The sequence below is a fragment of the Phalacrocorax aristotelis genome, chromosome 1 (genome assembly GCF_949628215.1).
Source record: "Phalacrocorax aristotelis chromosome 1, bGulAri2.1, whole genome shotgun sequence".
In the NCBI taxonomy this organism is placed as follows: Eukaryota; Metazoa; Chordata; class Aves; order Suliformes; family Phalacrocoracidae; genus Phalacrocorax; species Phalacrocorax aristotelis.
This window is the reverse complement of record NC_134276.1, coordinates 162,749,275-162,777,167: the sequence shown is the minus strand read 5'-3', so window position 1 is coordinate 162,777,167 and position 27,893 is coordinate 162,749,275. Positions and strand designations below refer to the sequence as shown.

Below are 27,893 nucleotides of genomic sequence, written 5' to 3'. Positions count from 1 at the left end.
CCAAAGCAAACTCACATTACATAAATGTGATCCTTAGCTGAGAAAAAGTAAGCGATGCAAGTGTCAGTGTGAAGTCTATTTATTTTGAAGTGTAAAATGAATAGAGTCATAAGACAGCTTTTGTCTGCTTGCTAGAAATATTAGAGACAGATCTTCAAATGCAGGCTCATACTTCTTTCTAAGGGTTCATCTGGCTTAGACCTTGAATGAGGTCTTATATTGCCTGAGTGTGCATATATTGCAGCTGTTTGCCAGTTTTTAGCAGTACATGGTTTGGATTTCATCACTAAATTGTGTGCATGCAGATCCCTGCAGGCATTGTGTCGTCAGAGAACATTATTACTGGGGGAAGGAAGACAGCGAACCTACTGCAGGGAGGAATGGAGGTGAAAGGAGGAATAAAAAGCACATATTAAGTTGGTGTGAGTGGGTTGTCAGCAAATTTTCTACTCATTAATTTGAATTTAAAGAATACATTCATTTTGGGGGATAAAACTAATGATGCAGTTTTGTGTTACAGTCAAGATGATCCAAAGTTTAGCCTGTGTCAAGACTGGTGTATTCTCTCTCTTCCCAGCTGTGTTCACCAGCCACAAGCTCTGGTGCTCGTCTTACGTGTTGGTAATGCTGTTTAGTAGGTTGAATTGGGTCATTAAGATACCAGATGAATATCAGAACTGGTTTTAAGGAGGCTAAGTGTGTGTGCCTGGGAGAAGGACAGGAGAAAGTGAACCAGAGGAGATCCTTTTGGCGGTAGCGAGCTTTAAGCTGTAACACCTTGCAGGTCTGATGCTAGCTTTGCACAGGTAAAATTTTGTGTGCTCCTGGAATTTAAAGGTCAAATATCTACGGCAGGGTTAGAACTTGATGTGAGGGTGGTTCACTCTTATGTATTCCTCTTCTAGCACAGAATGGAAATTTGAAAAAGCTTCTGCTTATATGCTGTTTTGGCTTTTGAGGATAGAAATAAAAGAAGAGAAAGTTAATGAATTTGTTCAAAATAGTAAGTAATGATAACTGGCATTTAAATACAAGTATTGCATTCTGTGCCCACCAGGCCTCAGAACCAGTAGCAGTATCTGTGCAAGCCATATGTGCACCTGATGTTACTTTTTATTTCTGTGTGAGGGTATAAATAGTAATGCAGCATCTTGAGGAAGAATATATTCCCACAGCCTGTATCTCATTTCACACTTGAAAGTCAAAGGATGTAAGGCTCAACAGATGTCTGATGGACAGATTATGAAAACTGGGCCTGATCTTTTCCAAACCAGAAATCTGTGGCAAATACCTAGGTCTTGTTGACAAAGGTGATCTCTCCACCAACAGCACTGCTGCCAATTTCAGGGTAAAGGTTGTGCAAGACATTGAATGTTGGACGTGCATTAGTGTGGGTTGATCCCACTTTTCTGGAGTGGTTAAGCAAGTGAAACTGTTGTTGGAAATCCTACCTCTGCCATGAAACAGACCTTCCCTTCTACCCTGCTGATTTCCAAAGTAGCTGTCAAAGTTGCTCATCAGGCCTTACTTGTTCTTACAGTGCATTGACATTTCTGTCCATGTGACCATTGATCAGACTTCTAGATCTCTTACCAGTACATCAGGATCCAATAAAACAAATTAAACTTTTGTTTACTTTTTGATGCTCATCAACATCTGCCAGTAGTGTCAGTGTTGCATACAAGACAGGTTGCTCTTGGTGTTCACTCATCTATTAGAATCCATATTTTGCAAGCATGTACCCCACAAGTGCTTGCTTGTGCATTGAGGGGCCCTCCAATCTGGGCCCCTCGGAATTCATTGTCTTACAGCATATCCAAGTCCCTTTTGGAGTGTCCTGGCCCATCTTTTTCTGTTTTGGATAATTGCTCCTTTTTTCAGAACACTAAATAACTCTGTAGGACAAATTTGATGCTATAGGACAAAATTTTAGAATATCTTGTGCAGTGAAGGAAAGATTAATCTAGCTACCACTGAGTTTTTCTTTCCAGGCTGTTTTCTACGTAGGAAGAAAAGTATGTCTGCATACATATCTGCAGCTCTGCAATAATACATTGAGAGGATCAAATCTTCATCAAGTTGTGGTTGTCAGTTATAGCAGCAGAGGATTGGTTATATCATCAGGTTGCCAAAACTGGCAATATATTTCATGTATTATTAGCTGTTTGGTGACTCTCTTCTTTCAGTTCTCAAAGTTTTCTTTATCAGAACTCAGGCAACATCTTAGGGCTGTTTTGGCAATACCTGGGCATTGGTGAGTCAGCTGGATAGAGCAATTGGCTCACATTTCCCAGGCCTCGTACACTGTAGTGAGCTGCTAGCTTGGAGGCCCTGGCTGGCAAAGTAATAGCAGTCTTTGACCTCTGGAGCTGACTTTTATCACTTCCACCATCTAGATGGTGTATTGCTTGCCAGAAGAAGTAGGACTCAGTCTGTTACAGGATAGATGTTCTTTAGTTATTACAGTAATTACGGGACCTGTCTGCACAGAGTATCAGGCCTGATTCAATGTGCAGTTGTGTGTTGCTGCTGAAAGGGGAGATCTGGACAGTGTATTTCTTCCTCCCCTCCTTCGTCCTGGCTTTAGCACTCTTGTGGTCTGCCAGGTCAGCTTCCCGAGGCAGCTCTGCAGTGTCACGACTGCTAATGCTCACATAAAAGCAGACTCATCTATTTATGCAGTAATTTGACCTTATTGGCCAAAGTTCATTGGGAAACTGAACCTTTCCCTGACTTTTACAAATCCTAAATTTAAGATGAGAGTTTGTGTTGAGAGTATAGGTTGGTAATTTAGGAATAATGCAATTACGGAGCTTTATATTATCACCAAAGTTACTTTTTTACCCACAGGAACTTTAGAGGTTCTCTTCTTTTCTGAGTGAAGCTGAATATTTCAAAGTAAGAAGAGTACTGTTGAAGGTACTCAGAAATGTCACTGATGCCATCTAGCATCATTATTAGTAAACATGTAAAAATCTGTATATTAGTTTTTAGTTTGTAACTTAAAAATATGTTAGATTGTTTTTGTTCCTCTAGTGCAGGTTATGGCAGAGTTAAAGTCATGCTTTTAAAATTTGGTTGAACACCACTTTTCTTAGATATTAGTTTCATTATTAGAGACTTTTTTTCCCCTGTGGTTGTTATTCCAGCCTTGCTTTATAAAATGGCTTGGATGCCTCTCAAACTATTTGGAGATGAGGAATTTTTGTCTTGTTTGGGGGGGGTGGGGGATGGGAATATGAAATGGAGGCTGTTCCAATAGTGTTTAGAGTATTCACCTTCTTATTTTTGTAATGTCCATGTGGCTATCTTTGCTTCAGGCTTGTAGAATGACACTGATTCCTATTAATTTTTTTTTTTAAAGGTACCAGAATACTTTTTTCAGGTATGTGTATTCAATGGACAACTATTTTTTTTTCTTCTCAGACTTCACTGCACCTTTTATGATGCATGCTTAGTGAGATTAAAAACCAAAGAACCACCAGCTGTACTGGTGAGAATACCTCCTGGCTGCTGCTTGGATGGAGCATTCTTTTGCCTGGCCACTTCTAATTCCAGTACCATGCTTGGGTACTATGTATAAGCAAAGTTTGTCAACCATATGGCATCTGTTGATGATGCACATTAAATAAGCTCCAGGTGAGACAAATGCCTCTGTACAAGCACAGATTCTGATGTTTTAGTGCTTGCAGTAGAGGGTTATTGATTAGGGGCTGCTGATTATCTTCAGGTAGGTGTTTTTACTAGGTTGGGAGAAAGGATTTAAGTGAAGAAGAGGAGAGAATGTGTGCTTGTGCAGAAGTAGCCTGCTGTTACTTATATGTGGTCTCACAGCAAATGCACGTAAGAACCGTTTCCCAGATGATCGGTTTAGCTTTCCCCACAACTAAAATTCCATTTTTAATAGTTTAACAGGAAGGGACAAAAGGCAGCATGACTTCTGCACTCAGAGTGGTGGTGTTCTCCAAGCTGTGTGCACAGCCTGCTAACAGTTGGGAGGTGCAGGGGGAGAGAGGATAGTGCTCAGTCACATGATATTGCCTGTCTGGCAGGTGTCTGTAGCATGAGTAGAGGAACCAACTGTTCACTATTTTGGGTGAATGAGGTTGGCTGTCAAATGCAAGTGGCCCCATGAAGAAGTCCACACATCTGTTGATAAGCACCGCTCTGCGTACTGGGATCCTGAATGCTTATAGCCACTTGCTGAAACAGTGAAGTTTCTGTCTGAGCTTTGAGATAGTAGGAAGAAAAGTTTTGCCAAGAGCCTTGCTGATTCTAATTTTTAGATGTTGGCTGTCAGGATTTGTCTGTGTCTTGAGTACCTCTCTGTTCCTATGCAAGCACAGCTTTGGAATCTAGCAGTAAACTGATTTTTTTTTCCCACTCTCCCGCTTGGTGCAGTGACTGAAACCTGGTAGAGAGGTATTGCGGTTGGGTCTCTTGTGAGGATTAAGCACCCCTTCCACTAGCCTGGGACGCCTCCTGTGTTACAGAATCTGCCTTCAGGTCCAGGGATTTCCTCTAATATGTTGGATAAAGCCAAGACACTCCAGCCTGCCTGTGTCGGGATTGTGCCGCTTGCAGAGACTGTGTCAAAGCAAGGGAAGAGCTGTTCAAGCACATACCAGGATTCATACCACAGCTTACGAGAAGGTTAGCAGGCTCTGCTTTCTTTGTTGTAGGCACTGTGTAATTGGTTTGTGGGTTGGGTTGTTTGTTTTTTTTTTTTTCTTCCCTTTGCATATTGAATCTGCCTGCTTTTTGTTTTCTGGGCAGTAGTCCAGATTTTGGGTTTCCCACTGACTCCTGTGACCTGTTGTCCCTGAGGGCGCTCATAAGCATGTTACAGGATGAGGTTGGAGTTCTGTGTGTAGTGACTTGTGGTGCCTGGACCTTGGGACAATTTCACTTGCGTTTGGAAATTTTAATTTCAGAGTTTAAATTTCTTCCTCTCCTTTATGCCTGTAGGGCTCTTGTGAGCAATGTTTTTATGGCTGTTTTATTAATGGTGTAAAGGCTTGTTCTGGAGTGGCAACCCTGCTTTGAAGGAGATAAGAATATCATGTTTTAAGTTTCAGTATGTTGCTGTTTGGAGAGTGTGGAAGGAGTGGGTTCTGCATATCTAAATGGTATTCTGTTTTACATAATGGTATTCTCCTGCAAATATATCTGATTTTTTTAATGTGAGTTTGACAATTCCAAAAGATCACATAGCCAGATGGAGGTCAAATTTCAGGGAGTGATATCTATGAGGACAGAAGGAGGTCTGGAGGGATTGAGAAAAGATTGAGAAGATGAAAACAAACAGTGATCCATTCATAGTGCACAGCATAATAAATAGCATCAAGCAGGAAAAGATTACAGGGAAGAATGGCAAAACATAACAAAATGCAAATGGCAAACCTAACAAGATTTATACTTTATCAGAAATACTGGCTCTGTCTAGCTACAGGTGAAATTTTAGTAGGAACTTGCAGGAGTGGACAAAGATCTTGAGCACAGTGGCTTCAGAAATAAGGTGATGACTGATTTTTGAGAGCGAGTAATGTGATCTGAGAGGAGTGGAAAATGACTTTCAGTGGTATTTTGGGCAGAAAAGTAAAGTAAAGGGTGGTAGGAGTTGAGGACAAAAAAGCCAGATAGAATAAGGCCATGCTTGTTGTGGAAAGATGGCCAGTGTGTGGAAGACAATTTTAGTAGTTGCAATTTAGAGGATTTTTCTCTCATATGCAGCTCTAGGCCTGCTGAGTCTGCCAAACAAAACTGTCAAGTTTCTGTCCCCTGTTGTCACTCCCCTTACCAAGCCTCTTAAACAGATATCAAGAGTTAGCTTGTTATTAGATTTTTAAAATACTATTTTTGTTGCTTGTTTTGATTGGAATACTCTTTGTCAAACAAATATGGAAAAGGAAAAGAAAACTGAAGTCACAGTCCTCAAATTCAAGTTTGGGAGTCATAAATCCATTAGTTTAGGCAGTATTCCCAGATTACTTTGTCTGCTCCGGAGGCAAAGAACTGCAGCATTTCAGTCTTCATATGGGAAAAAACAAACTAAAATTAAAAAAGCCAGAACTTGCAGCTGTCTTGTATTGGCGAGGCATTGATATTCACAGAAGGTGAGCACTCTGCATTTGGATGTGCCAGGAAAGATCATTCATCCAGTCACTAAATATCACAAGTTCTACAGAGGGATAACATGTAGAATGGGGAAAATGCAATTCTGTAGTGCTTTAATCAATATAAAAACGTTTGCAGATGTCTCAAGGTGAAGTGAATTAAGGCCATTGAATTCTTGTATAATTCTGATTATTGAAAAAAGCTATGTTGACTCTGCAAAGTCTAGCAATATCATCAGCCTACCCCATGTCTAATTCATGATGCTTTAATATCATATGTGAAGAGGAAAGCTACTTTCTACCAGCTACCAAACAGGAAGGGTAGGGAAGAGATACATGCTGCCATCTTATTTCATGTCAGAAGAGAGAAGAACAACCCTTTAGCTTTGCTGCTACTCCGTTCAAGTCTCCTGCAGTCTTGGGATGCCTGTTATATTTATGCTGTAGCATGGCATTGTATTTTGCAGAGCCAAATCTTACAGGCAATGGAGAAACAGATACACTCACGTGTAAACCGTTACGGAAGCTCTGGAAGTCCAGAATTAGCATTGAGCTGAAACTAAAATGAGTGTTCTACCTTAGTTTTGGTCCTCCTAAAAATGGGACAGCTTAGTTTTGTTATTGCCCAGGACAGAAAATTAATGCACTTCTCTTCCTCACTCTTTACTGGATGCAGGTGAATGGGTGCCAGTCTGCTTTCTCCTTTTCATAAAGCTGGGCAAATAAGGGATATTGGTATTACGCTGACAATGCTCATACCTGTTCTCTTAATCAATCTCATGAGAAGCAGCTACCTGGAATAGACTTCATCTTGTTTCCTTGCCTCTGGAAAACAGACGGTCTCCTAAATCTGATTTATTTATTTTTTTGAATTGGGACTTGACATTGAATTTTGGTAACTGCTGATTCTTTCCACCCAGAAATGAATTTGACATGGGGGAAGTGAAAGAACACACGCTTGTGTTTTTCGAAGTATGTATTGGGGCAGTTATTTGTAAAATTCCTAGAATTCAGGAATCCATAAACATGTTTTCTATTCAAGAATGCCTTGGAATGATTTAGTTTTCAAATACCAGCGCCCAGTTTGCAGTTCCTAGACCAGTTAACACAGCAGTATGGTAGCCCCTCATGAAACATATGAAGAGGGAATTGCAACCTTTAGAGAATTTAAGAAAGGTACTGAAAAAACGATTAGCATTCATGTGAGTCTAGCTTAGAATTAAGTACTTCCAAAAGTAAACTCCAACTTTTCCACCTCCGGGTGATGTTTTTCTTTTGTTGCTCTTAAACTAAATGCTTTTTTGGCAAGTTCTCCCTTCAAAAATGTTCAGTGTGACTCAGGGGCTGACAGTGAAACTCACCTGTCTTTTTCCAAGATTTGTGTCTCAGGGCCCAGACACACGAACAAGTTCCTGCATGCCATCTGATCTGCGGTAACTGTGTGCACATTCTTGGTCCACAGCAAATGTGAGGTAATTTGAGTTAGCTTAGCCTTTGATTAATCTATTAATATCTGTTCAGTACTTTGAAGAGATCAGGAGTCGTGCAAGTGCTTGTTAACATATGGCTTTCTTCACGAGTGACCTAGCCCTTATTGTCATAACGCCTCTGGGCACCTGAAGGTAAAGCTGGTAGGTGGCTGTACCTCACCCAGTAGAGGGCAGAAGAACCTGCACGTGTAGACTTGGAAGCTCTCAACACCAAAGAGATCCCCAGCAAGAGGACAGCCCCAGTGTCTGAGGCATCTGAGAGGAATGCAGGGTGACACTTTCCTGTAAAGGTTGACCTGCGTCTTCCTCATTCAGAGTGGACCTGAAGATGCTGTGGGAGATGTCAAAGCAATGACTCATGCAAATGCATGGGTAAGGAATGTCAGAAACCTATCACAAAATGCAACAGGCGCATCTCTGAATCATGGCCAGATAGGTCCCACAATTCAGAATTATTTATGCAAACAGTGCTCTGACACAGAAAGAGATAGCAAATGGGTTGAACGTATGGGGAGCTAACCTGCTGTCATTTCTTATGGCAAATCCAGAGGTGCACCAAATGTACGTAGTTAGAGTCCTTATAGCCTCGTGCTGCAGCCACTCTTTGCAAATGTGTAGCACAGTGACTGTGATTATGCTGAAAAGTAAAAAGTGCAGGGAAGGTAAGATAATGATATATTAATGTGAAGTGGCTCAAAGTTGGCAGTAAGGTGGCAATTTAAATTTATTTTCATTTAATACCCAGTGTGCCTTGTTTGACTGTGAAAACTCAAGGTGTTTCAGGTTATTTGTCAACTTTATAACACGAGTAGGAAGCGTAGGGAAAGGGTTAACACTGAATGACCACAGCTTTTATAAGTCAGTGGTTATCAGTGGAAGGAGAGTTGTAGCAGTATCCCTGGAGTTGAATTCACTATTTTTTGGTCCTGCTGCCTTAGAGTGGTTTTGGTTTTTTTGGATATGACATGTTTCCCCTCTTGGAGTTTACTGAACTATTCCTGTCAGTGTAATGATCCCCAGCTGTTGCTTTAGCCCTAGCTATTTTCATGCTGGGAATGGGAGGAGGAGGAGGAGAGGAGCAGAGGCTGGCTTGTTTACGATACTGTGATCTATTTACTTTGTCAAAAAATGGCTACTATAATACTTTCTTTAGCACAAAGTAATACTGAGAGGGAAGAGTTGTAGACTTGGACCTGCAAGAGCAAGGAGATACAAGGACTCAACATGTGCAGAAAACAAGAAGAATACAAACTGGGTGTGGTGCAATGAGTGCAGCTGTCAGTAGCATTTATGCAGACAATGCTTTGAACTAGTAATGATACCAAGTAAAATTTGCAGCAAGTACTTTCCTGCCCTATCAACTGAATTTTCTTCACAGTTAAACTGAGCTTCATGTTCAATGGCAGTGGTGCTGGGGTATTAATAATCGCAGCAAATGGGAAACATGTTAATAAAGCTTGACAAAACTTGTGTGGCTTTTGAATTATTATTTGATAATTATATGCTGTTTACTTTTTGAAGAAAGTATCTGTATTTATACTTCTAAACAGAAAATGACTGATGCTTAGACTTCCTGGGAGCTGTTGAAAAGCAGATGCTGTTTTGAAAACAGAACTATAGTACTTAAGCTCAGATTGCCTGTTTTGCATCCAGAAACAACTTCTGCAGTTAACATGCTTGTTTAGAGTCCTTGCCAGACAGATGTCACTGTGACTCTCCTGCCCAAAGAAGATAAGGGTCAGTGGCAGTTGTGGTTTCTGCTCATGTTTTTGGATCCACATCAGGCTGCCAGTGTAAATCTTATCTCGGTACTTTAATCATTTATAAGATACTAGTCACCTCAGATTTTTCAGCATTCTGTCACACCTGCAAGTCATTGATCAACAACTTAACGAATATCTATACCAAAAATAAGTGCCTGCTTAGATCTTTCCTTTCGTACCCCAACTCCATCTATCTAGTCTTTTCTGAGCATTAAATTACTGATCTTGTCACCTGCTGCATCAATAAATTTTGATCCAAAATGTTAAAGCAGCACATTTCTTGGCAAGAACCTCTGTAGCCTCTGGTAGAAGATGGGATATGGCTGCTCACATAGCTTAGGTTTATGAAATGAAAACATGCAGTGATCCTATGGGGCAAATAGTGTTCCTGTTTCTTGCAAGAGGCCTGTAAGTGGGTGCATAAGCTGCTGATTAGCGTTAACATGGGGCAGAACTCATGGTTTTCTTCTTTTTACTTGTGCCAGTGGAAGTAGGTACAATGATTTTGCCCAGTGGTATGTAAAATTTACTAACCTGATACCTCTCCAAACCAAGAGCAGACCTGCAGCAGCTAAAGTACATTGCAATGTGGTGATTACTAATAAGGACTACAAAATGGGTTTTGCTAGTCAATCTAGTCAGGATTTTTCATGGTGTTCAATGAGATGGGTAGAACAACTGTGCAGGTGACCTACTGTCAAAGTTTATTGTGTAAGCATTCTTCCAAGAAAACAAAGATTTTAACTTCCTAGTCTGCAGTTCTGCCATATAAAGCTAGATTAAGCCTGATGAAGCTAACAAGAAATGTATAAGATGATCAATAATAAGGAAGAAGGATATATTGCTTTGGGACATGGATTCTTTCCAAAATTGACAGTGAAAATTGGTGAAATCCAGGCTTTCTAGGCAATCTCATTTTAATGCAGCCTTTCAGAAGTAAGCAGCTATAAATAAAATACTTTTTAAAAAATAGCTATTTGAAAGTTTTCAATGGAAGTGTCCATAATGGATTTTTTTTCTCCACAGTAGGTACAGGGATCATCTGTTACAGCCATGCCTATAAAGACCTCATTTTGTGGTCTCCATCCCCAAAGGCAACTCATGGAACCAAAGCCCAGACTGGGGTCTGAGGGTGTCACCATTTTGAGGGTATTCCTTTACTGTCTCTGCTGCACCCTACCAGCTGACACATTTAAATCTTTTTGGTAATCTTCCTCACTGAAACACTTGTCAGGCTACAAACACTGTGCTGCCCAGCTGGATTGTTGGAGGGGAAACTGAGCGATGCCCTCTGGGTGACAGAAGGAAGAGATCCACTTTTGACTTTCTCTGCGTGGAGTTTCCCCAGCTTCATGCTGCTACGTGTTTCTGTAGTATTAAATGCATGGAGACTATAGCTGTGTTTTTGGTAGGAATTGAATGTGGCAGCAGTTATGTGCTTTGATTACTCATCTCTGCAAATACCACAGCAGTGCTGGAAGCCGGGATGTACAAGCTCCCTTGGTGTATTTTGGTCAGTATCACAAGCAGCATGTAACCTGCTGCTGCAGGTAGTTGTGGGGTTTTCTTTCTTATTTTGGTGGATGTTCTTTGTGATGCCCTTTTGATGCTCTTTTTCTTTACTTTCACTTCCCTAAGCTTTCACACCTCTTTCTGTATTATATTTACACCTGTGAAAGTCCTTCTAAGCCTGCTTACAGTTCACACCCTTTTCCATGCTCCGATGTCAAATTCTTCCATTTAGGAAGTGGAAGACAACATTTTAGAAGTAGATGCTAAAATAGCAGTACCTTTGTGCCTCCCTGAGAGGCTGTTTTACTGCTACTAATAATAGCTGTCACATTGACTGCAGGCAGTTTAGAACGAGGATCGCATCTTCAGGGCTGACATGTGACCGTGAATGCAACTACAGCGGTTGCAAACACTGTCACCACGTAGCTATCTCCCCTGCCTCTTTGCCGGAGGGAGCAACAGAAAGGAAACGTGTCTGCCCTTCACTTGCTTTTCTTCAGTTTATTAGTGAAAGCCCACCTCTGTTAGCAGTTGGAGGGAATCTTCCGCTGTGTGTAATGAGTGTGGGAGTACCTGCTGCTGCCAGCAGTCTCCTCTGTGCCCTTCAGTGGAGGACTGAGCTAGCAGTAACATTTTAAACATCTGCAGAATTTGTCCACCAGTCTGAAGTCAGTGGTTATGCAGGCCATTCTGGACTGCTGGGTTTTTTTAGCTTGCTGATTGACCTGTTACACAGAATTATATTATTAGGATATTTATATCTATGATAGCACTTAAGAACCACATTAAGCCTCATAGCTGGATTTGTTTTTAATGCTCTGGATCTTCCCTTGTGGAAAAACCCAGGAAAGTCAGTCCTGGAGATCTGGAGACTTCTGTAGTCCAGAGTTTTGAAAGAAAGTAAATATTCAAGGACAAAGGAAGTAAAAAGTAGTAGATGGATGTTGTATGATCACATTTGAAAGACTTTGAGGGAATTTGGTGTGCTTTTCCTGTGTAATGCAAATGCTGGTGATCAGCTTCCATAGTGGGCTGCTGTGAAGGAACTGGTCTCTAATGAAGAGGGATATGATGGCCATAGCTTAATTGTATAACTTTTTTACAAGTAGAAACAGAATTTTAATAGAATTTGTACTTAAAGTGTAAAGAAGGTATCAGACTGTTGCAATACAAAGGCCATGATCTTTATTTGAACCTCAGATGCCATGATTGTGGCATGTGTTCTTTGCAGTCTTTGAGAAAACAGCAAAGATGTTTCTCACTACCATGAACTGAAGAAATATGGTAATTCCTTGTAGCATCCACCTGAGATTCTTGCCAAGAGAGGATGCTGGGGCTTGGACAAAAGCTGGTGGCAGGAACACTAACCAGATAGGGAATGCTCTGTGTCTTTATTTTGCATGCAATTTGCATGTTGGGCAAACCCACTTTTTTCCATGTCCCATGAAATAACTGTCAGCACAGTCAACCAACTGAAGCTGGGAGATGCTCAAGCTAGCTAATTTAAAATTGTAAAGCCCAGCTTTCCAAGTTCCCTATATAACTGGTTAATTACTTCTTCTAAAGAACTGCTGGTTTTATATTTAAATTTGCATACTTATAAGTCCTTTTTTTCTACCACTCATGGAAAAACACATTTGCTCTCATTTGCATTTGGTTTCAGTAAACCAAACATCTTTAGGTGGTTAAGAATCTGAAATGGTCTTGGAAATACAGAATAATTCCACATGTAAGTGGAAAACCCAAAAACACAGCTCACATGTTGAGGAGTCCCAGCTGTTGCCACAGCAGTTCTGTGGTATCTTGACCATTAGATGACTTTTGTGAAGGGAGCTTTTAACTTCTATTGGTAGTGGGTGCCCTGTGGCAGAGGAAGGCTGAATCACTGGGCCAACACCACAGTCTCTGAGAAATGTTTGAGGAAGTTTTTGGCCTTGATCTGAGAGGCTGTTAGTACGCCGGAGCACTGCACTGTAGAAATTGCAGTGTGGGAGGTGAGCGATGAAGGAAAAATATTAGACTCTATCTCTTATTGCTGAAAAAGGCATGGAAGGATTTCCTCATCAGTTTTAGTATTATAAACATGTCTAATCAATCGTGTTTTATGGATGTGTCTTGGCACTGTCTCAAGACTTGATTTTTTTCTGCTTAATAGAAACACACAAAAACATACTATCCCTTGAACCCCAAGTTTTAAATAAAATGAGAAATTGTTCAGATTCTGATGTATCTCCAAACATGTTTTTTCTTTTTTCTTCTGTATAATATCCCAGAAAAACTGTAAACAACTCTCATGTCTCATATTTAGGGAAAATAAATAGGTTGGAGCTCTTTCTTCTTATAGGTAGAGACACCTCTATCTTTACAAGAAAAAAAAAAAAGGGGTTTAGACTTGGTTTTCCCTTGCGTAGTTTGCCTTTCGTACTGTCACATTAGTAGACAGCCATAGATGTGATTGTCAGGATATCTTTACCCATTCCTCCTTTTTCCTTCACTTGTCCCCATCTGCCACATCATATTAAATTTTCTGGGAGAGTTTCTTTCTAAGGTCGTCTTTGCAAGGTGGTAAGGACAATGTTAGTTCTTCCTTGTTCATTGTTTCCATGAAACACATAAATCAGTATAGGCTGTGACTCAAGTTTGCACAGGGAGCTGGGAAATTCTCTGGTTTTCCTCCCTCAAGGGTTCTCTTCCAGCTATAGATAGTAACAATGGATATATAGATGGCATCAACAAGCGCTGATTACAGATAATATTTACTGCCTTACGGTACTGGTGTGTCAATTTTAGGTAGACCTTTCCACCTAGGTATTTTGTTACAGGTCATCTTGTTGAATCATGCATGGTGGCTAGATTCCATAGGTATGGATATGTGCCTAGTTATTCACATGCTTAGTTTTCACCTAACCACTACTACTGGGATGAAATGATTTTATAAGAATCTGTACCTTGCACAGAAAGCAATCCAACTTTTCCTTTTGACAAGCTTGTTGCACATTTTTACATGCTGCATATCCTACTAAATATGCCAGGTTACATGTATTTTGGGTTCATTTCTTCAAGTCCTATTCTATTTTAAGAGTTTCAGTGAGTGCTGAAATGGACTATTAGGTGTACCAAGATTTTATGATGAGTGGGCGTCTGTGTGTTCAGTAGAGAGACTTATGTACTACTAATAATACATTTATCTGATTTTAAATTTTAGTATTAAAGATGACAAAGATGGCGTTGCATTAAAAAGTAGCAATGATTAAAATGGCATTAACCCCCCCCTAAATTTTACATGTTTAATGTAAATGGCAGGAGTTAAATAATGAAGGAAGAATATAAAGGCAAAAACTGTAAAATGCACAGCAACTGTTAGTCTTTATTTTAAATAAACATGAAAAACCCTGTACAAAATTCAGTATCACTTTTGTAGTAATAAGTTTGCATATTTGGAGTCATATATGTGAGTAGCACCTGCGAAAAAAACACGTTCAATTGTGTGCAATATTGAGGACTGAGACTGTAAACTTCTAAGACTATGAACTTGTTCTTCCTTTTGTATGTGCACGTTGTACCACCCAGAACGCCAGTTCTCACTTGAGCCTTTGAGAATCACCAACAGGAGTAATTATTCAGTCCTGACTGGAGGTTAGATCATATTATGTTGTGAAACTTGGACCACGCTACTGCTTTTGTTTAATTTTGTAATGCTGTGTCCTAATAAAACTAAAATTGCTGTAAACAGCGGCCTTATCTTCTAAATACAGTTTTAAATTAACATTACTTTGATTTCCACATTGTATCAAATATGATACGAAGCCTCAAAAATGGCCTGCTGAAGTAGCTTGAGGTAGCTCATGGTGTGAGCCAACTACCTTGTGCTATTATGGGAGGATGCTTTTGATTGTGTATTTGCTTCTGATTCCATATGCTTTGGGGACCAGTTTCTTCTGCCGGTGGGGGTCTTTGATTCTGCTAAATTAACTGTATCAAAGAATTGGTATTTTTCTGTCTCCACTAAGAGAGCTATTTAATGCCTCATAACATTGACTCATTAAATGATCGTACATGCAAGTATTTCATCATCCTTTGAAACATTTCTTAAAATTATTCCTATTTCATACCTCTTTTCCAACAGCATCCTCCCAACAAAAAGGGACTGTTGCCCTGTACCTGTTTTTTTTGTTTCTAGTAGCCAAAACTAGTCTTCTGGAACACAGTCATATAGACAATACACCTAATATGTCAGCAGGCTGAATGCCACGTCAATGATTTTATATGACCCAAGAACATTTTGAGCTGTAGAAGCTTTGAAGGGTGTGATTTTATCAAGAAACAAGCCCTTCTTGTCCCGAGGGTGAGGTCAGTTAATTTTCCCTCTTCCTCCTCTTTCTGAGTTCTTAAATGACTAGTTGCTCCTTTTTCTGTACTTCTCAGCTGCTTTTGAAAGCTTCTGGACATTTGAGAGCCTGAAGGCTTTTGGAAGTGCTGGATGGAAGAAAACAACCCTCGTGTTATTTGACCCTAGGTACATCCTTGGATTATTACTAGCACATTTAATGTGAAATATTTTAAAAGTTGTTGCTTTGGAAGTGAAGGATCTGTTCTGGTTTTTAAGGATCTCTTTCTTCATAGAGGTTTTAGGTCTACATCAGGCAGGATTGTACTGCTGTTCTCACCTGTATAAATTTTGAATGCTCTCAAAAGCTTACTATCAGGGTAAGAACGAAAAGGTAGTTGTGAAAAAAGTTTCAAGTCCTCTATACTAGATTGGCCTTTGATGCAGCTGTATGGCTTTCTTGGTTGAACCTCCTGTTTGGCTTTGTGCCTATAATTGTCTCTGTTGGGCAAGCACAGCTGGGTAAGGAGTTTAACAGTGTTCCCCAAACTGATACAAGACACCTGCCTATCTAAGCATGTTGTGGCAGAACATGCTGATTTCTGCAGTGCTGCTAAGAAATCCACTTTCATCATTCATGTCACCTGCAACAGGGAACTGCTCCCAATCCTGGGTTTGTTTCCAGCTCAAGATCTGCTTCACAGACCTTCTGTTTGGATGTAGGGAAGGTGATCCCAATCCTACTTCTCACAAAGAGAAGACCACAGCATGAATATTTATAAGTGGCTTTTGCCTCTAGTGTGAAAGGTTCTTGTAACAGTTTAAGAGACCAAAACAAATTCTCTTTCTATTCTTTACCCTCCAAAACTCCGTTTTCTCCATAGTATGGTTGCTAAGGAAGAGATGAGGAAACTGCCTGCATTTTAATAGCAGCGGTTGTTGCTGCAGTAGAGAAAAGAGGTAGTGGAATGTGAGATAGTCTCAAACAGTAAAGAAATAAACTTCTGCTTAACTGTCCCTTTGCCCGGGCTTGCTCCAAGCTATTCTTTAAAATGCATTGAGATGAAGAGAACTGCATGGCTGCTATTCCCAACAACAGCAAATGCTTGCAAATTGTGAGGATCAACAGTGTACCTGCTGCTTCTCCTTCACCCCACAGAGGGACATGAATTTTTGGCATCCCATTCCCAGGGTAGCAAACTGTCATATAATCCCTGCAGTTTGGGTGTCATTTACAGTCTGCTTCACTTAAAAGCTTCTCTGTTAACTGCACAGTCTGCTTAAATGCAAAGCCAGCGTGTATTCCCCATCAGCAGTTAGTGGATTAAAATGCTGTTAGGCTCAGAAAATTGCCTTTAAAAAAAGCCTGAAAAGTTGGCTTTCTTTGTTGGTAACCCCCATTCTAGCACATTCTGTGTGATGTTGGGGGTGTTGTCGACAGCACCAGCAAAACGCAGCTCTAGAGGAAAAAAAAAAGTCCACTTCAGCAATTTGAGTAATTTTCAAAATTATTTTTTATTATTGTATACTCACTCATTGATCACAAAATATCACAGCCAAATTTTTCTTATAGCTTCTTGTGGACATTACAGAAAATTTGGTAATACTAACCGCCCTTTGCTGCTTCTGTACAGAAGGGTGTTGCAACTAGAGCTTAGCAGATGCTGCTCTCACTGGTGTATGAACCAGAATCTCATCTGGCTTCCTGTCAAAGCATGAAAGGGCTAATGTGAGTCAATATTTGTTTTGTAAGCAGGCACAGCTGAAAAATGCTCAGAGACCATTTTCAGTGTGAGGGAAAGGTTTTCTTACCACATCTCCAAGGGACTGAATTCAGTCATAAATGTAGGATACAACCTCTGCTGAAAATCATGTCTGATGTGTTGCATATTCCAAAGCTGAATTTAGCATCGGCTACTGGTCAAATGTGACTATTTAACCAGAAACTAGGAGAAAAATTCTCTTCTCAGTCTAATTAGAACAGCTGCTGCTGGCTAGGTATTGAGTGGAAAGGTGGCTTCACCCTTCAAAGCAGTAGTTAACTTGGACTGTGATGCACAAACAGCTGTGATGATTTTGTTCAGTAAATATCCCATGTTGTCAAAGTCATCTTTTATGGTTGCATATTATAATTAAGTTGATTGCCTATAGGCTGTTGGTTTAATCTAATGGTGTTATACACGTTGTACTGAAAAATTGAAAAATATGTGTGGGCTGCAAAGGTGGCCTAGTGCCACATTTCCTCAGGCTGTAGTCTCTGACCCTTACAAAGTAAACCCAGTCAGACCTACTCAGTGCAAGGCCAGTGAAAATTCTCCTAAAAAAATCTTTGCCACTACCGAAAGGTAGAGGTGTTGATGAACTAACTGGCAGGTTTCCATCCCAGCTTGTGCTGTATTAATGCTTTCTTGAGAGTTAAGTGGATGCTGTAGCACAGGGCCTTCAAATGGGGTATGCAGAGGTGCTGAACAGTGTACAAATAAATGACTGTGAAACCTTATGAACATTAAAGTGCATAGTTTGCTTTTTACTGCTTTTACTTATGCTTGCACTTTCCTCGGCTTAGATAATGAAGTTAGGCTAATTTCACTTGTTCTTTGGCAGTTTCTCTTTCTAATCACATGGCTTATTGATTGGGTTGCAGGAATGAATTTTTCTATCAGGCAAACTGCTTTCACTGAATTTACAAAATTGATAAATCATGTCTGTGAGCATACAACCTATCTAGTTAATATGAGGTTTATGTCTTACACTCTCCCTTTTTGCACAGGTCTCCTAGCCTGAATTCCAGGGAGTTCTGCCTCCCTCAGTCCCCTATAGGGTTTCGTTTGGGTGTAGCAGCCTTCCTCCGTTCCTGTTTTGTGCTACTGCTTGTGCTGTCTGTTGTAATTCACCATATGGCTCTGCTTAATCATTACCTTGGTTGGGCAACCTTGAGTATCACTTGGGATTCCTTAGAAGAAAAGGTTTTATAGAAATGTGAACACAGAGTCCCTTTTGCAGTAAGTCAGTATTCAATGTAACATGCACAGGGCCTTACCGCAAGCTGCAGTTCAGAGCTGTGTGTCTCTCTTCACTAGTTCTCAAAAAACAGGAAATGTAGAATATTTTTTTTAATTTGTTGCCATAAACCTGTCCTAGTATATGACATAGTCTCAAAGATGAGATTAATTTTTTCTTCTTTCGAGATGCCGAGGCTGCAGTCTAGTTTCTGTAGTAGTTCTAGTCAAACTATTAAACATGAAGTGTGGTTTAGAAATAGAAGGGCTTTCAGGTACGTATGTGTAAGGACGGGCATGCTGTTGCAGATTTAGATGATGAGCTGCAAAATCCATCTTAGTTCATGATAAATATTTCTTCTTGCTACTGCTTACTACTAATGCACCACTGTACTACAGGTAGAGTTGTAAGTGTCTTGAAAGTGTCCATATGGGTGCAGCCTCTGTATATTAAACATATACTGCTCTTAGCTGCCACCAGCTGTGAGTAGGCAGGAGTAAACTCTGCTCTTGGAATATGTCTGTAGGTTCCCTGTTAAGGCAGTTCTATGGTAAGATGAACAAAAACCAATCATGACTTGCTGTATTTCACTACAGTGTAACTGTTGATAGTAGATGTTGTATCGTGATGTTGTTTGTCCTTTAGTACGCACACCCATGCCCCGCCCCGCAATTCTTCTCTACCCCTCCTCTCAAACTGCTGGCAGCAATCCTATATACCAGCTCCCAGATTTCTCTGGGATGTTTTATTAATTCTTGGAACAGTTCATTGAGATATAAAAACCTTGTTCAATCTTTAACTATATTTCAGAATTTTTCATACTTGTGCAATAAATTTGGGCATAATTGCCCATTTTCAGGTGGGAAGATCAGACAAGCATACAAAGCCCACAAAATGTTGGATAGACTGTGACAAAAGTTGAATGAAAGAGGTGGGTAGAAGGGTACCAGTATGGAACTTATTTTCTAGCCAGCAGAGAGATCTCTGCTTTACATGACCTGATTTATTCCTAATTTGAAAATTAATTTAAAGGTTAAGTAGAGGGGTAAAGGAAACAGAAGATTGTTGGTTTGTGACTGAAAGACTTACACTCCAGTCTGACTTTGAGTAGCTTTGAATTTCTCTGGTCATTCTAGACCTTTGGCTGAGCTCCATGTACAACGGCCTTGGATTGGCTCTTGGGACATCTGTTAATCTATATATAGGATTCACACACTTGCACACGTAAACAGGTGATCTCCTAAATATATGAAATGGTGTTGGGAACTCCAAGTACTTATTTAAGCCAAAATGAATTCAGGAGTGGACTGAAGTAATCCTTTTGCCCTCTTCCCCGCCACAAAGATAAACTGTATTGGGAAAAAAGTATATTATGTGCTGATTATAACTTGTCCTTAATATGTATGTACATACATTCATAGATCCCAGGAATTACATAGTGCCTATTAAAAGTATTCTGAAAATTACTTTTTTCCTATTCTCCAGTTTAGTCCTCTTGACAGTTGCTAGTTTCTTGCTGTGAAGGGACAAAGTGTTTAAAAGGTGCATATAATGGGTAGAGAAAAAGGGTAGTAGATGGTAACTGATAGAGAAATAGGATATATTTAGAAAATTCATAAGGGAAGCTGAAGTCAGGAAGGGAATTTTAAGTCATTTGATGAAGTCTTCAGCTGTCTGGCTAAGACTGATTTCTAATAAATCTCAGAACAGCAGGGAGACTTCAGAGGGGTGAAAGACCAGTAACATTTTGTATCACTACTGAAAAAGGGTGAGTGAGTAAAGAGTGGCTAATCTGGTATCAGTTCCAGGAAAAAACTATGGAAAATTTGATAAAGAAGTTAGATGGCATAAGGATAGCAGTATAATCACACTATTCAGCTTTTCAATTTGTGAAAACAGGTCTGTTGAAATGTGATTTTGTTGTTTGGCTACGTGAAATTTGGTTGCTAGGGGTTTTGTCTTGGTGTAATAGACTTTTATAAGGTCTTTAACTTAGTAGTGTGGTATGTTTTGGTTTTAAAAAGTATCTTTGAATTTAATGACGTACTGCTTAAGTGGATTAAGAACTGACAGTAATCAAAGAAAGCAGAAAAGCATTTCTAGTTGGGATCAGCTTGGTGTGGTCTGGAAACAAATGCAAGATGGTAATGGTGGATGGAACAAAGATTAGTGATGGCATAAATAATGACATTTAAAAAATGGTTTAGATCATTTAGGCAAACTGAGACAGTTGGGCAAAATGTGTATAAATACAAGTGAGGGCAGAGTTTTGCACCAAGGAGCAAAAATTGCCAGCTGCAGCTGTGTGGGGAGTTTTTCACTGAAAATCCCTGACTCTGGGAGGTAAAAGGTAAATAGTAGGTATAGCTGGAAATGGGAGGGAAAGTAGATGGTCCTAGCAAGTAAATAGCAAAGTGGCAAAAAAAATCTAGCTGTGTAAGTGGGAAGACATGAGTAATAATGAGATTATCTGCACTTAAAGCTGTGGAGATAGACCTGATGCTATACGTCTGTGCCTTGCCTGTATACATTTAGTGAGATGTGCTAATTTAGGGTATGGAAATGAGTCCCTGAAATGGCTCACTAGTGGAAATAATGCCACATAGTGAGAGATTTAATGTCCCGTTAACCTAATAGAGCCAAAATCACTTAGTGGCATACTGCTGCTGGAAGGATCAAGTCTCATTCCCACCTTATGTCAGTGTTAGCAAATACCTGGCTATACAGTTGTCCTCTGCAACTCACTAATGAGACAGAAGCTATTCCCAGTTTTGGTTGGGCTGTGGTCTCTGCCATGTCAGTGATTCTAGCCACCAGTCAGGGGATCATGAGAGATGATGTGGGGAGTGAGAGATTTAACTCCATTGCAGCAAGCTGTTAGATCAAGTGCTCATGTAGATGTGTCATCACCTGATTTGAGTTTCGATCACCTCAAAACGAATGCAGCACATGAAGAGCTCTGTGAACAGGCCAGCCATGAGACTGTATTAGCCCTCATGGTAGCGCAGAAGTAGGAGTGCGATCACATGCTGGGTGGGAGGAAGAGTCTGGGGCTACCACTTCTGTTTGCAGTTTCATGGCCAAACGAAGGGCTTGTTCCTTCCCTTCTGCGTTCCCTCCTCCTCACTCTGGCTCTTGGCTGATCCCACACAGAATTAGCATGGTGCTCTGTACGTACTCCCTCCCTCTCTCCCTTCCCCGTAATAAAGGAAGTAGTTTCCTGCCCAGGGTGCATATATTAAGAAATCCTAGTTTGGCTTAAGAAAGAGAAGAGAGGTAACCTGGTTGCACACCGTGTACAGAAGTATCTTTACAGGTAGGAAATATATTCTCACTGTCATAAATCTTTCAAAGAAAGGTACATCAAGAGCCAAGGGAAGTGGAAGCTAGACAAATCCAAGTGAAAATTCAAGTGTGCATTTAAGTGAGGGTGATTAGCCACTGTGCTAACAACGAAGGAGGAGATGGATCTTTTGTTAACTTCATATGAAGACCAGAACCCTTATTGGAAGATGTATCTTAGTCAAATGGAAACTGCAAATAGGAGGTTGAAAGAAACAGGTAAAATGTGATAGTGTGTCTAAGTAGATGAAGTGGTATCTTCTTAAATTTTTTGATCCATTCTTTAGGGAGCATACAGTATAAATTTGGATATAATGAAATTAATGTATTTGAAAAGAAAAGTCCTTGAGAAAGGAGGCATGAGGGTTAACATGAGATCGTATAACTGGACTGTAGAGTAATTTTGTTGTCTGGTGGTTCTACTACGTTTGTGTGGATTTCTTGTATGTGCACTGTACAATGGACATATGCTTGACAGAGAAATTGAAATGAAAACAGGGAAGACGTCATGCGTTAATTCTATAGTATTTTATGTTGAGTATACTTAGGAGCTTGGGCTTGACTGCAGACAGGATTCAGTATCTGCTGATGTTCACTCAGGTTGTCCTAGATTGATGTGTGCGCACGTGCATATGATTTTTTTCTTTGGTTTTCTAAGGTCCCTTTTGTATGGAACCTGTCTTTGAGTGTTTCTAAGAACAGTCTCTAGAATATTGCTTTGATTTTGTAGTCTAAAGGGAAACTGCTGTTATAATCTAAATGTTGAAGTTATGACTATTCCAGAGATTTGCATTAGAAAAAAATTATCATTGCACTTCATAAAGGTAATGCATATGTTCTATTACTCTAAAATAGATAGGAAAAATTCTAGTGATAAGGGATTGCTTTTGCTGTGGAACAAGGGCACTTCTAGATATATCCATGATATTTCACTTCCATGAGATGTTTCTGAAGGTGAATTTCTGAGTTGAGGAAGGAAATCAGCCTTACAGTTTAGAGTAATGACCAATAGTTTTGTCATATCAATTTAATCTACACATGGTAATTAGAGCTTTCAGGAGTCATTAGCAACTGGGGTGTCACTCTGTGTTTATTGGAGGACTGTCAGCTGGTGTTTCTCTTTGTTTGTTTTTTAATATTAATGGTTTGGCTGGTGCTCTAGAAAAAATTGAGAAACAAGTCTGGCTTTGTGGATTTTTATCACCCTGCCAAGACCCTGTGCAACTTCCTCTCCCTGTTGCCCGCAGCAGAATACGGAAACCTGACTGCTGAAGGCCACTTCTGCAATTGCAGTGGTGCAGAGGAGCAGGGTGGGAGGGGGGTCTCTTTGTTCTGGTGCTCGCTAGTGCCTTGGCATCCAAAGAAGAAAACAAGATGCATTTGAAAATGGCTCTTCAGTTGTTTCTCGCACTGATGGGTTTCCTTCTCTCCCCTCTCTCTGCTGTTGTGCAGTACTGCAGTTGAAGCTCCAGCAGCGACGCACACGGGAGGAGCTGGTGAGCCAAGGGATCATGCCGCGTAAGTATCACTTAAACTCTTTGTTTTGGTGTTTTTATGCATGTTTTTGAGTGGAGAATGGTTTCACATATGATTTGAAAGATCAGGTTCTCTGTTTCTGGATGAAAAACATCATATATAAGAGCCCCACCCTGTCCCATGGCACTTGGTCCTTCTGAAGTGTTGGTACTGTAGGTGTGGGCCACCTTTGATACCGAGGAAAAGAGTAATGGCTTTAAGTGTAACTGTACTCCCAAACCGTATTTATATTTGATCACAGTGGAGAAGAGTCTTCTGGAGAACATGGTGTGTTAGAAGTGCCTTATATACTTCACACATGTTGATAATCACTCTTTTAACAGGCTTCCTGCCTCTGCAGTTTCTGTTCTTGTTTGTCAGCTCCCCAGACCTTTGAGGCAGTTGTCACTTTGTATGTACATATGCCATAAACTGAGTGAAAACGGTCAGTGTGTACAAGATGTTAACCAACACGGGGCCGTGCTTTATGTTTGTAGCTAGAAACATAGCTAGAAAGAACCAGTCCCCTTCCTGCAGCGGATGGCAAAATTTGCAGAGCCAGAGAACTTTTACTTGTCTGGATGGACACATAGGATATACCCTAATACCAAGTCTTAATAAATTCCCTTTTGGGTTACTGTTGGAGAAGGTATTTTTTTGTTCCATTCCCCTCCTTCCCCCCAAAATGCAAAAAGATATCTGACAATATTTTTGTCATGCTTTGGTACCTCCCAACTAGATGACTTAGAGGTAACAACTTGAAGTGAGACCAAAGAAGCAAGCGTTTTATTTTTGAGGTCATCTGTTTCATTTAACAGCTTTAGTAAAAGACAATGGATCAGATATGTTTTCTTCTTTCAAAAATTTTCCCCCTCCTCTATTTCACAAACCTTATTTGAAGACAGTGTAGTAATGAGGAGTTTCTCATTCCTTCTATTTCTGGGGTGCACGCTGTAATATGACACAGTGATGTGACTTAGACTTTGCTGAAGGCGTAAGGTTAGGCTGTCGGCTCTCTCTCTGAATGAAGAGAACCTGTCAGCAGCACTCTTTCAGCTGAAGTGGCTATCTGGAAGGTAGTACATGCCTGAGATGTTTCTGGGACCCTTACTTAAAATTCTAGTACCAAATCAAAAAGCAAAGATTGTCCTGTCTGGATATAGTACTCCATGCCTGTCTTCCTATTTTTACCCAAGGAACTTGTATACGTGCTTCTACAGAATATACTTATTTGCTTTTGGATTAAAGACTAGTGTCCCAGTGACTGTGCCCTTTTACTAATGCTTCCCAGAAGAAAATGTTCCTGACATCTTTATGGTCTCCTGCTTTAGGTGGATATGTATGCAAATACAGTATTAAGTTCTGTTCAGTACTGGCTTTCTTCAAAGTGTGGCTGGCCAAACTTGTGATTCCTGAGAGGGGTCTTTTTTACAGGCCCTTTGAAAATGAGGCCCTTACAAGTAATTCAAGTAGGGCACCCAGAATAATTAGTCAGTCTTAAATTTGCTTAAAATATAGCCTAAATAACTAGTCTTTTCAGGCTTGTGCCCTTCATTTCTTCATTTATGTCTCTTACATATGAGTTCTATGACAGACCAAAGAAGAAAAGAAGAATGCTCAGTGAAATACCACTGTGAAAATATTGGCGACACATGAAAAGGTCCTTTTGGCAATGGAGAAAACCCACTTTAGCAGATCTGTTCTAAACATGATTTGAAATTAGTTCCTTTCAAGTCATGGTATCATTTACCCATACCTGCCAACTGGAAATAACCACACATTGGGAAATGTTTAAAACATTATTTGCCTGGGCCATTTTTAATGAGAAGTTCAGGTGTGAAATAAATTGTGATACTTAAAGCAAAAGTCCCATTTTTGACCTGAGGAGTACAGAGGATGACTGGGGGCCATGTTCTTCCTGAAGGCGTCTCAGAGCCATGACAACTTTGCCTCTACTTTCAGCAGTTCTGAATAGATGTTTTTACTTACTCTGGGAACGTGCAGGTATCTTGTATACTTTCATCTCTCAGCCCTGTACCCCCTGTCTGTGAAAACATTTATGTACTTAATATTGTTCCTCTGTCATCTACTACTAAACATGGCTATACTGGGCCCTGTGTCTCCCTCTTGAGTTTGTTAGTCAGGACCCAAGCTCTGCACAGCCCTCTATGATGATTTAACAAAAATATAAAAGTGGTAATCCAGAGGATGGTTTGGTGCAGGATGAAATGAGCTGGAGCACTCTTTCCATGTAGGATACTGGTTGGCTTCTAGCCTTTATTTTCCATCTGGAGAGCCTTAACACTCTTGAAAGAATTGTGGTAGTTGCAATTTTATCTCCATTGGCATTATAGCTTGCGTCAGGAAGGTGCTTTTGAAGTTAAGCTCGTGATTGCACCTACCTACTGTACCTTGCTTTGCACCACGAAACAAAGTTTAAGAGTTGGATTAAATTGGGATGAAAGTAAACTGGAAAATACTCTATCTACAGCTAATATGCATTCAATCCATGGGACCAGACTACAGCTTGTCTGGCACAACACCTCTCGCTTCACCTTCATGTATAGAGTGTGGCTGTCAGTTCCTCAGCATCAACTATTATTCTGTGTAGATTTGGTCTTACTGTGCTATCCTACATGTTCATTTAGATTAGCCTTTAATACAGATTAGTTCCTGGATATTGTAGCCAAACAGGTGTGCCAAAACTCCTTGAGACAAGTATGGGAAAAGTGAAAGTTTTTGTTCTGCATTAGAAGCTATCTAGTGTGCAAACTCAACTTTGGCACCTTTGGTTCTCCTGACTGCAATATAAGTTGTATGTGGTGTTTAGGTTCAGCTTGCTGCCCTAAGTGGGAAATAGTATTTCAGGCTTCCATCATCACAAGATTTTTGGTCACTATAAACCTGAGAAGTGGGAGAAGACCCATTGGTGTCCCATTAAAGTGAGAGTGAGAGTCACACCACTCCTGCTTTGCTTGTTCAAAACAGAGCTGGGAATTGCTTACTTTGTCCCCATGTGGAATTTTGTTTATATGGTAGAGAGGAAAGGCAAATGTTTCAACATTTTTTTTTCCAAGTACACTTAATCTTGCTTGAATAACCTTTCCAACCCACCAGCCACCTACAGTAGGGCTGTGCTTCACTAAAAGATTACTGTATTGTAGTAAGAAATAAAGCATTTATAAACAGTGACAGAGGATTCAAAATAATTGGGTCTTATGCTTCATTAATTCTTCTTGCTTTTCTGTTATCACTTTGTGTAACCTTTTACTGGTAGCAGGATTCATTAGTTGAAGATTAAAATTCTCAATTGCCCATAGAAAAGAGGGGGAAGCAAGTCTTTGCATCTGATTGAGCTAGAGGGACTATGTCTAGAAACAAGGAGAGCTGAGTTTTCATATTTATTCAGGTTTTGGCCTATTTTCTGATAGTGCAGAGAGACAGGCTTTTTTGCTATTTGCATTTTTTTGAGCTATGCAGAGGTGATTTTCATCTTCTTGTCCTCATAAAATGCAAGCTAAACAAAAACTTGTCTGTGCTCAACTCTTTGAACTCTTGCATGCTGTGGAAGAACAGTCAGATGCTGTCAGTTTTTACAGTGTTGGATTTAAAGGTTATAGCTATTGTAAGGTTTCTGGGGGGAGTATTAAACACCCAGTCTTCCACCCTTGAAAAGAATGTTTAAAACAGTAGCTAATGTGCATCTGAGTAGAAAGACACATGGAAAGTATCTTAACCAAAACAGCAAAAAGTTTTAGAGGAAAGATACTTGGCAGATGTAGCAATACTCTGCCTTGCAAAATAATGTTGCACGTTTTCTGTTTTGCAAGGTTTAAAGCTTCACATGCCCATTGTTTATCCATTAGGATCTCTGGCTTCTGGCTGCAAACATAAGATACAGGCAAGCATGCAATGTTGTCATGTGGCAAAATCCTGCAGGAAAGCTGTTGTTGTGACCATCAGATTCACCTAGGCAAGCAAAACAGAAGTAGAAGGTCATTTCTGGGAGCGTGCCTTGTGTTGCTCTATAGCACTGCTTTGTGAATATCTGAAAGATGACACAGGCAGCCTTTGAAAAGGGCATCGTCTGGACTGAAAAATAGAAGGAGGGTGGCTGCAGTACAGGCAGAGAATTTCCAGGAGCTTCTTTTTCGCTTCACTGTATTGGATGTTTGCCAGTTTTTGTGCCCACATCCAACTACTCTGTTGTAGACTCTATGTTTGCATTCCAGGATGTGATATATGCATAATGTGTTAATGTATGTAGAATCCAAACAGGATGATGTTTGTTCTGGTTTTCTAATGTGACTGTTTTTAAAGGCACTGAGGTGTTTCCATGCTATAGGTTTGCGTGACCAATGCTCCAATGCATTTTTCTGCTTGGACATGCAGCCTCTTTGTCGTTTGAGCATATTTTGGAGTAGAAGATTTGTGAAGCTTGTGCTGCTGGGTTTCAGACTCTCCTGAAGAGAGTGTATTTTATCTCTGGACTACACAAGGGGAGTGTGCCATAGTTTGATTGCAACATGTCACGCAATTAAGAATGATTGTAATACAGCAGACAGTCTAATGATTATAATCTCATTAGGCCTCTGGTATCACTAGCTGCATTTTTTTTTTTGTTGGCATAAGGTTAATGGAGAAAATTTAATACTTGTTATAAAACTAAACTATGGTATTTGCTTGGGGGGGCTGTGAGATGTTGCTTAGAATTAATTCTAAAGGAATTGCTATTTACTGGGGACGCTTAGTGATTTGAGGATGCAGAACACAGGTTATGCTTTGGCATATCAATGTTGATCGTCATCTAGACAAAGCTTGTAACTGA

General features: G+C 40.1%; 1 protein-coding gene across 7 annotated transcripts in view; it reads left to right on the top strand.

Moving 5' to 3' along the window:
* MRTFA (myocardin related transcription factor A) overlaps window positions 1–27,893 on the top strand; it is a 98,310-nt gene that overhangs the window by 44,422 nt on the left and 25,995 nt on the right. For 4 of the 7 annotated variants that reach the window (XM_075077841.1, XM_075077862.1, XM_075077872.1 and 1 more), the window contains one exon: window positions 23,003–23,068. In XM_075077841.1, coding sequence (XP_074933942.1) covers window positions 23,003–23,068 — 66 coding nt within the window. Of the gene's footprint in view, window positions 1–4,511; window positions 4,654–23,002; window positions 23,069–27,893 lie in introns of those variants that run through there. The other 3 variants (XM_075077902.1, XM_075077891.1, XM_075077880.1) reach the window with 2 other exon arrangements.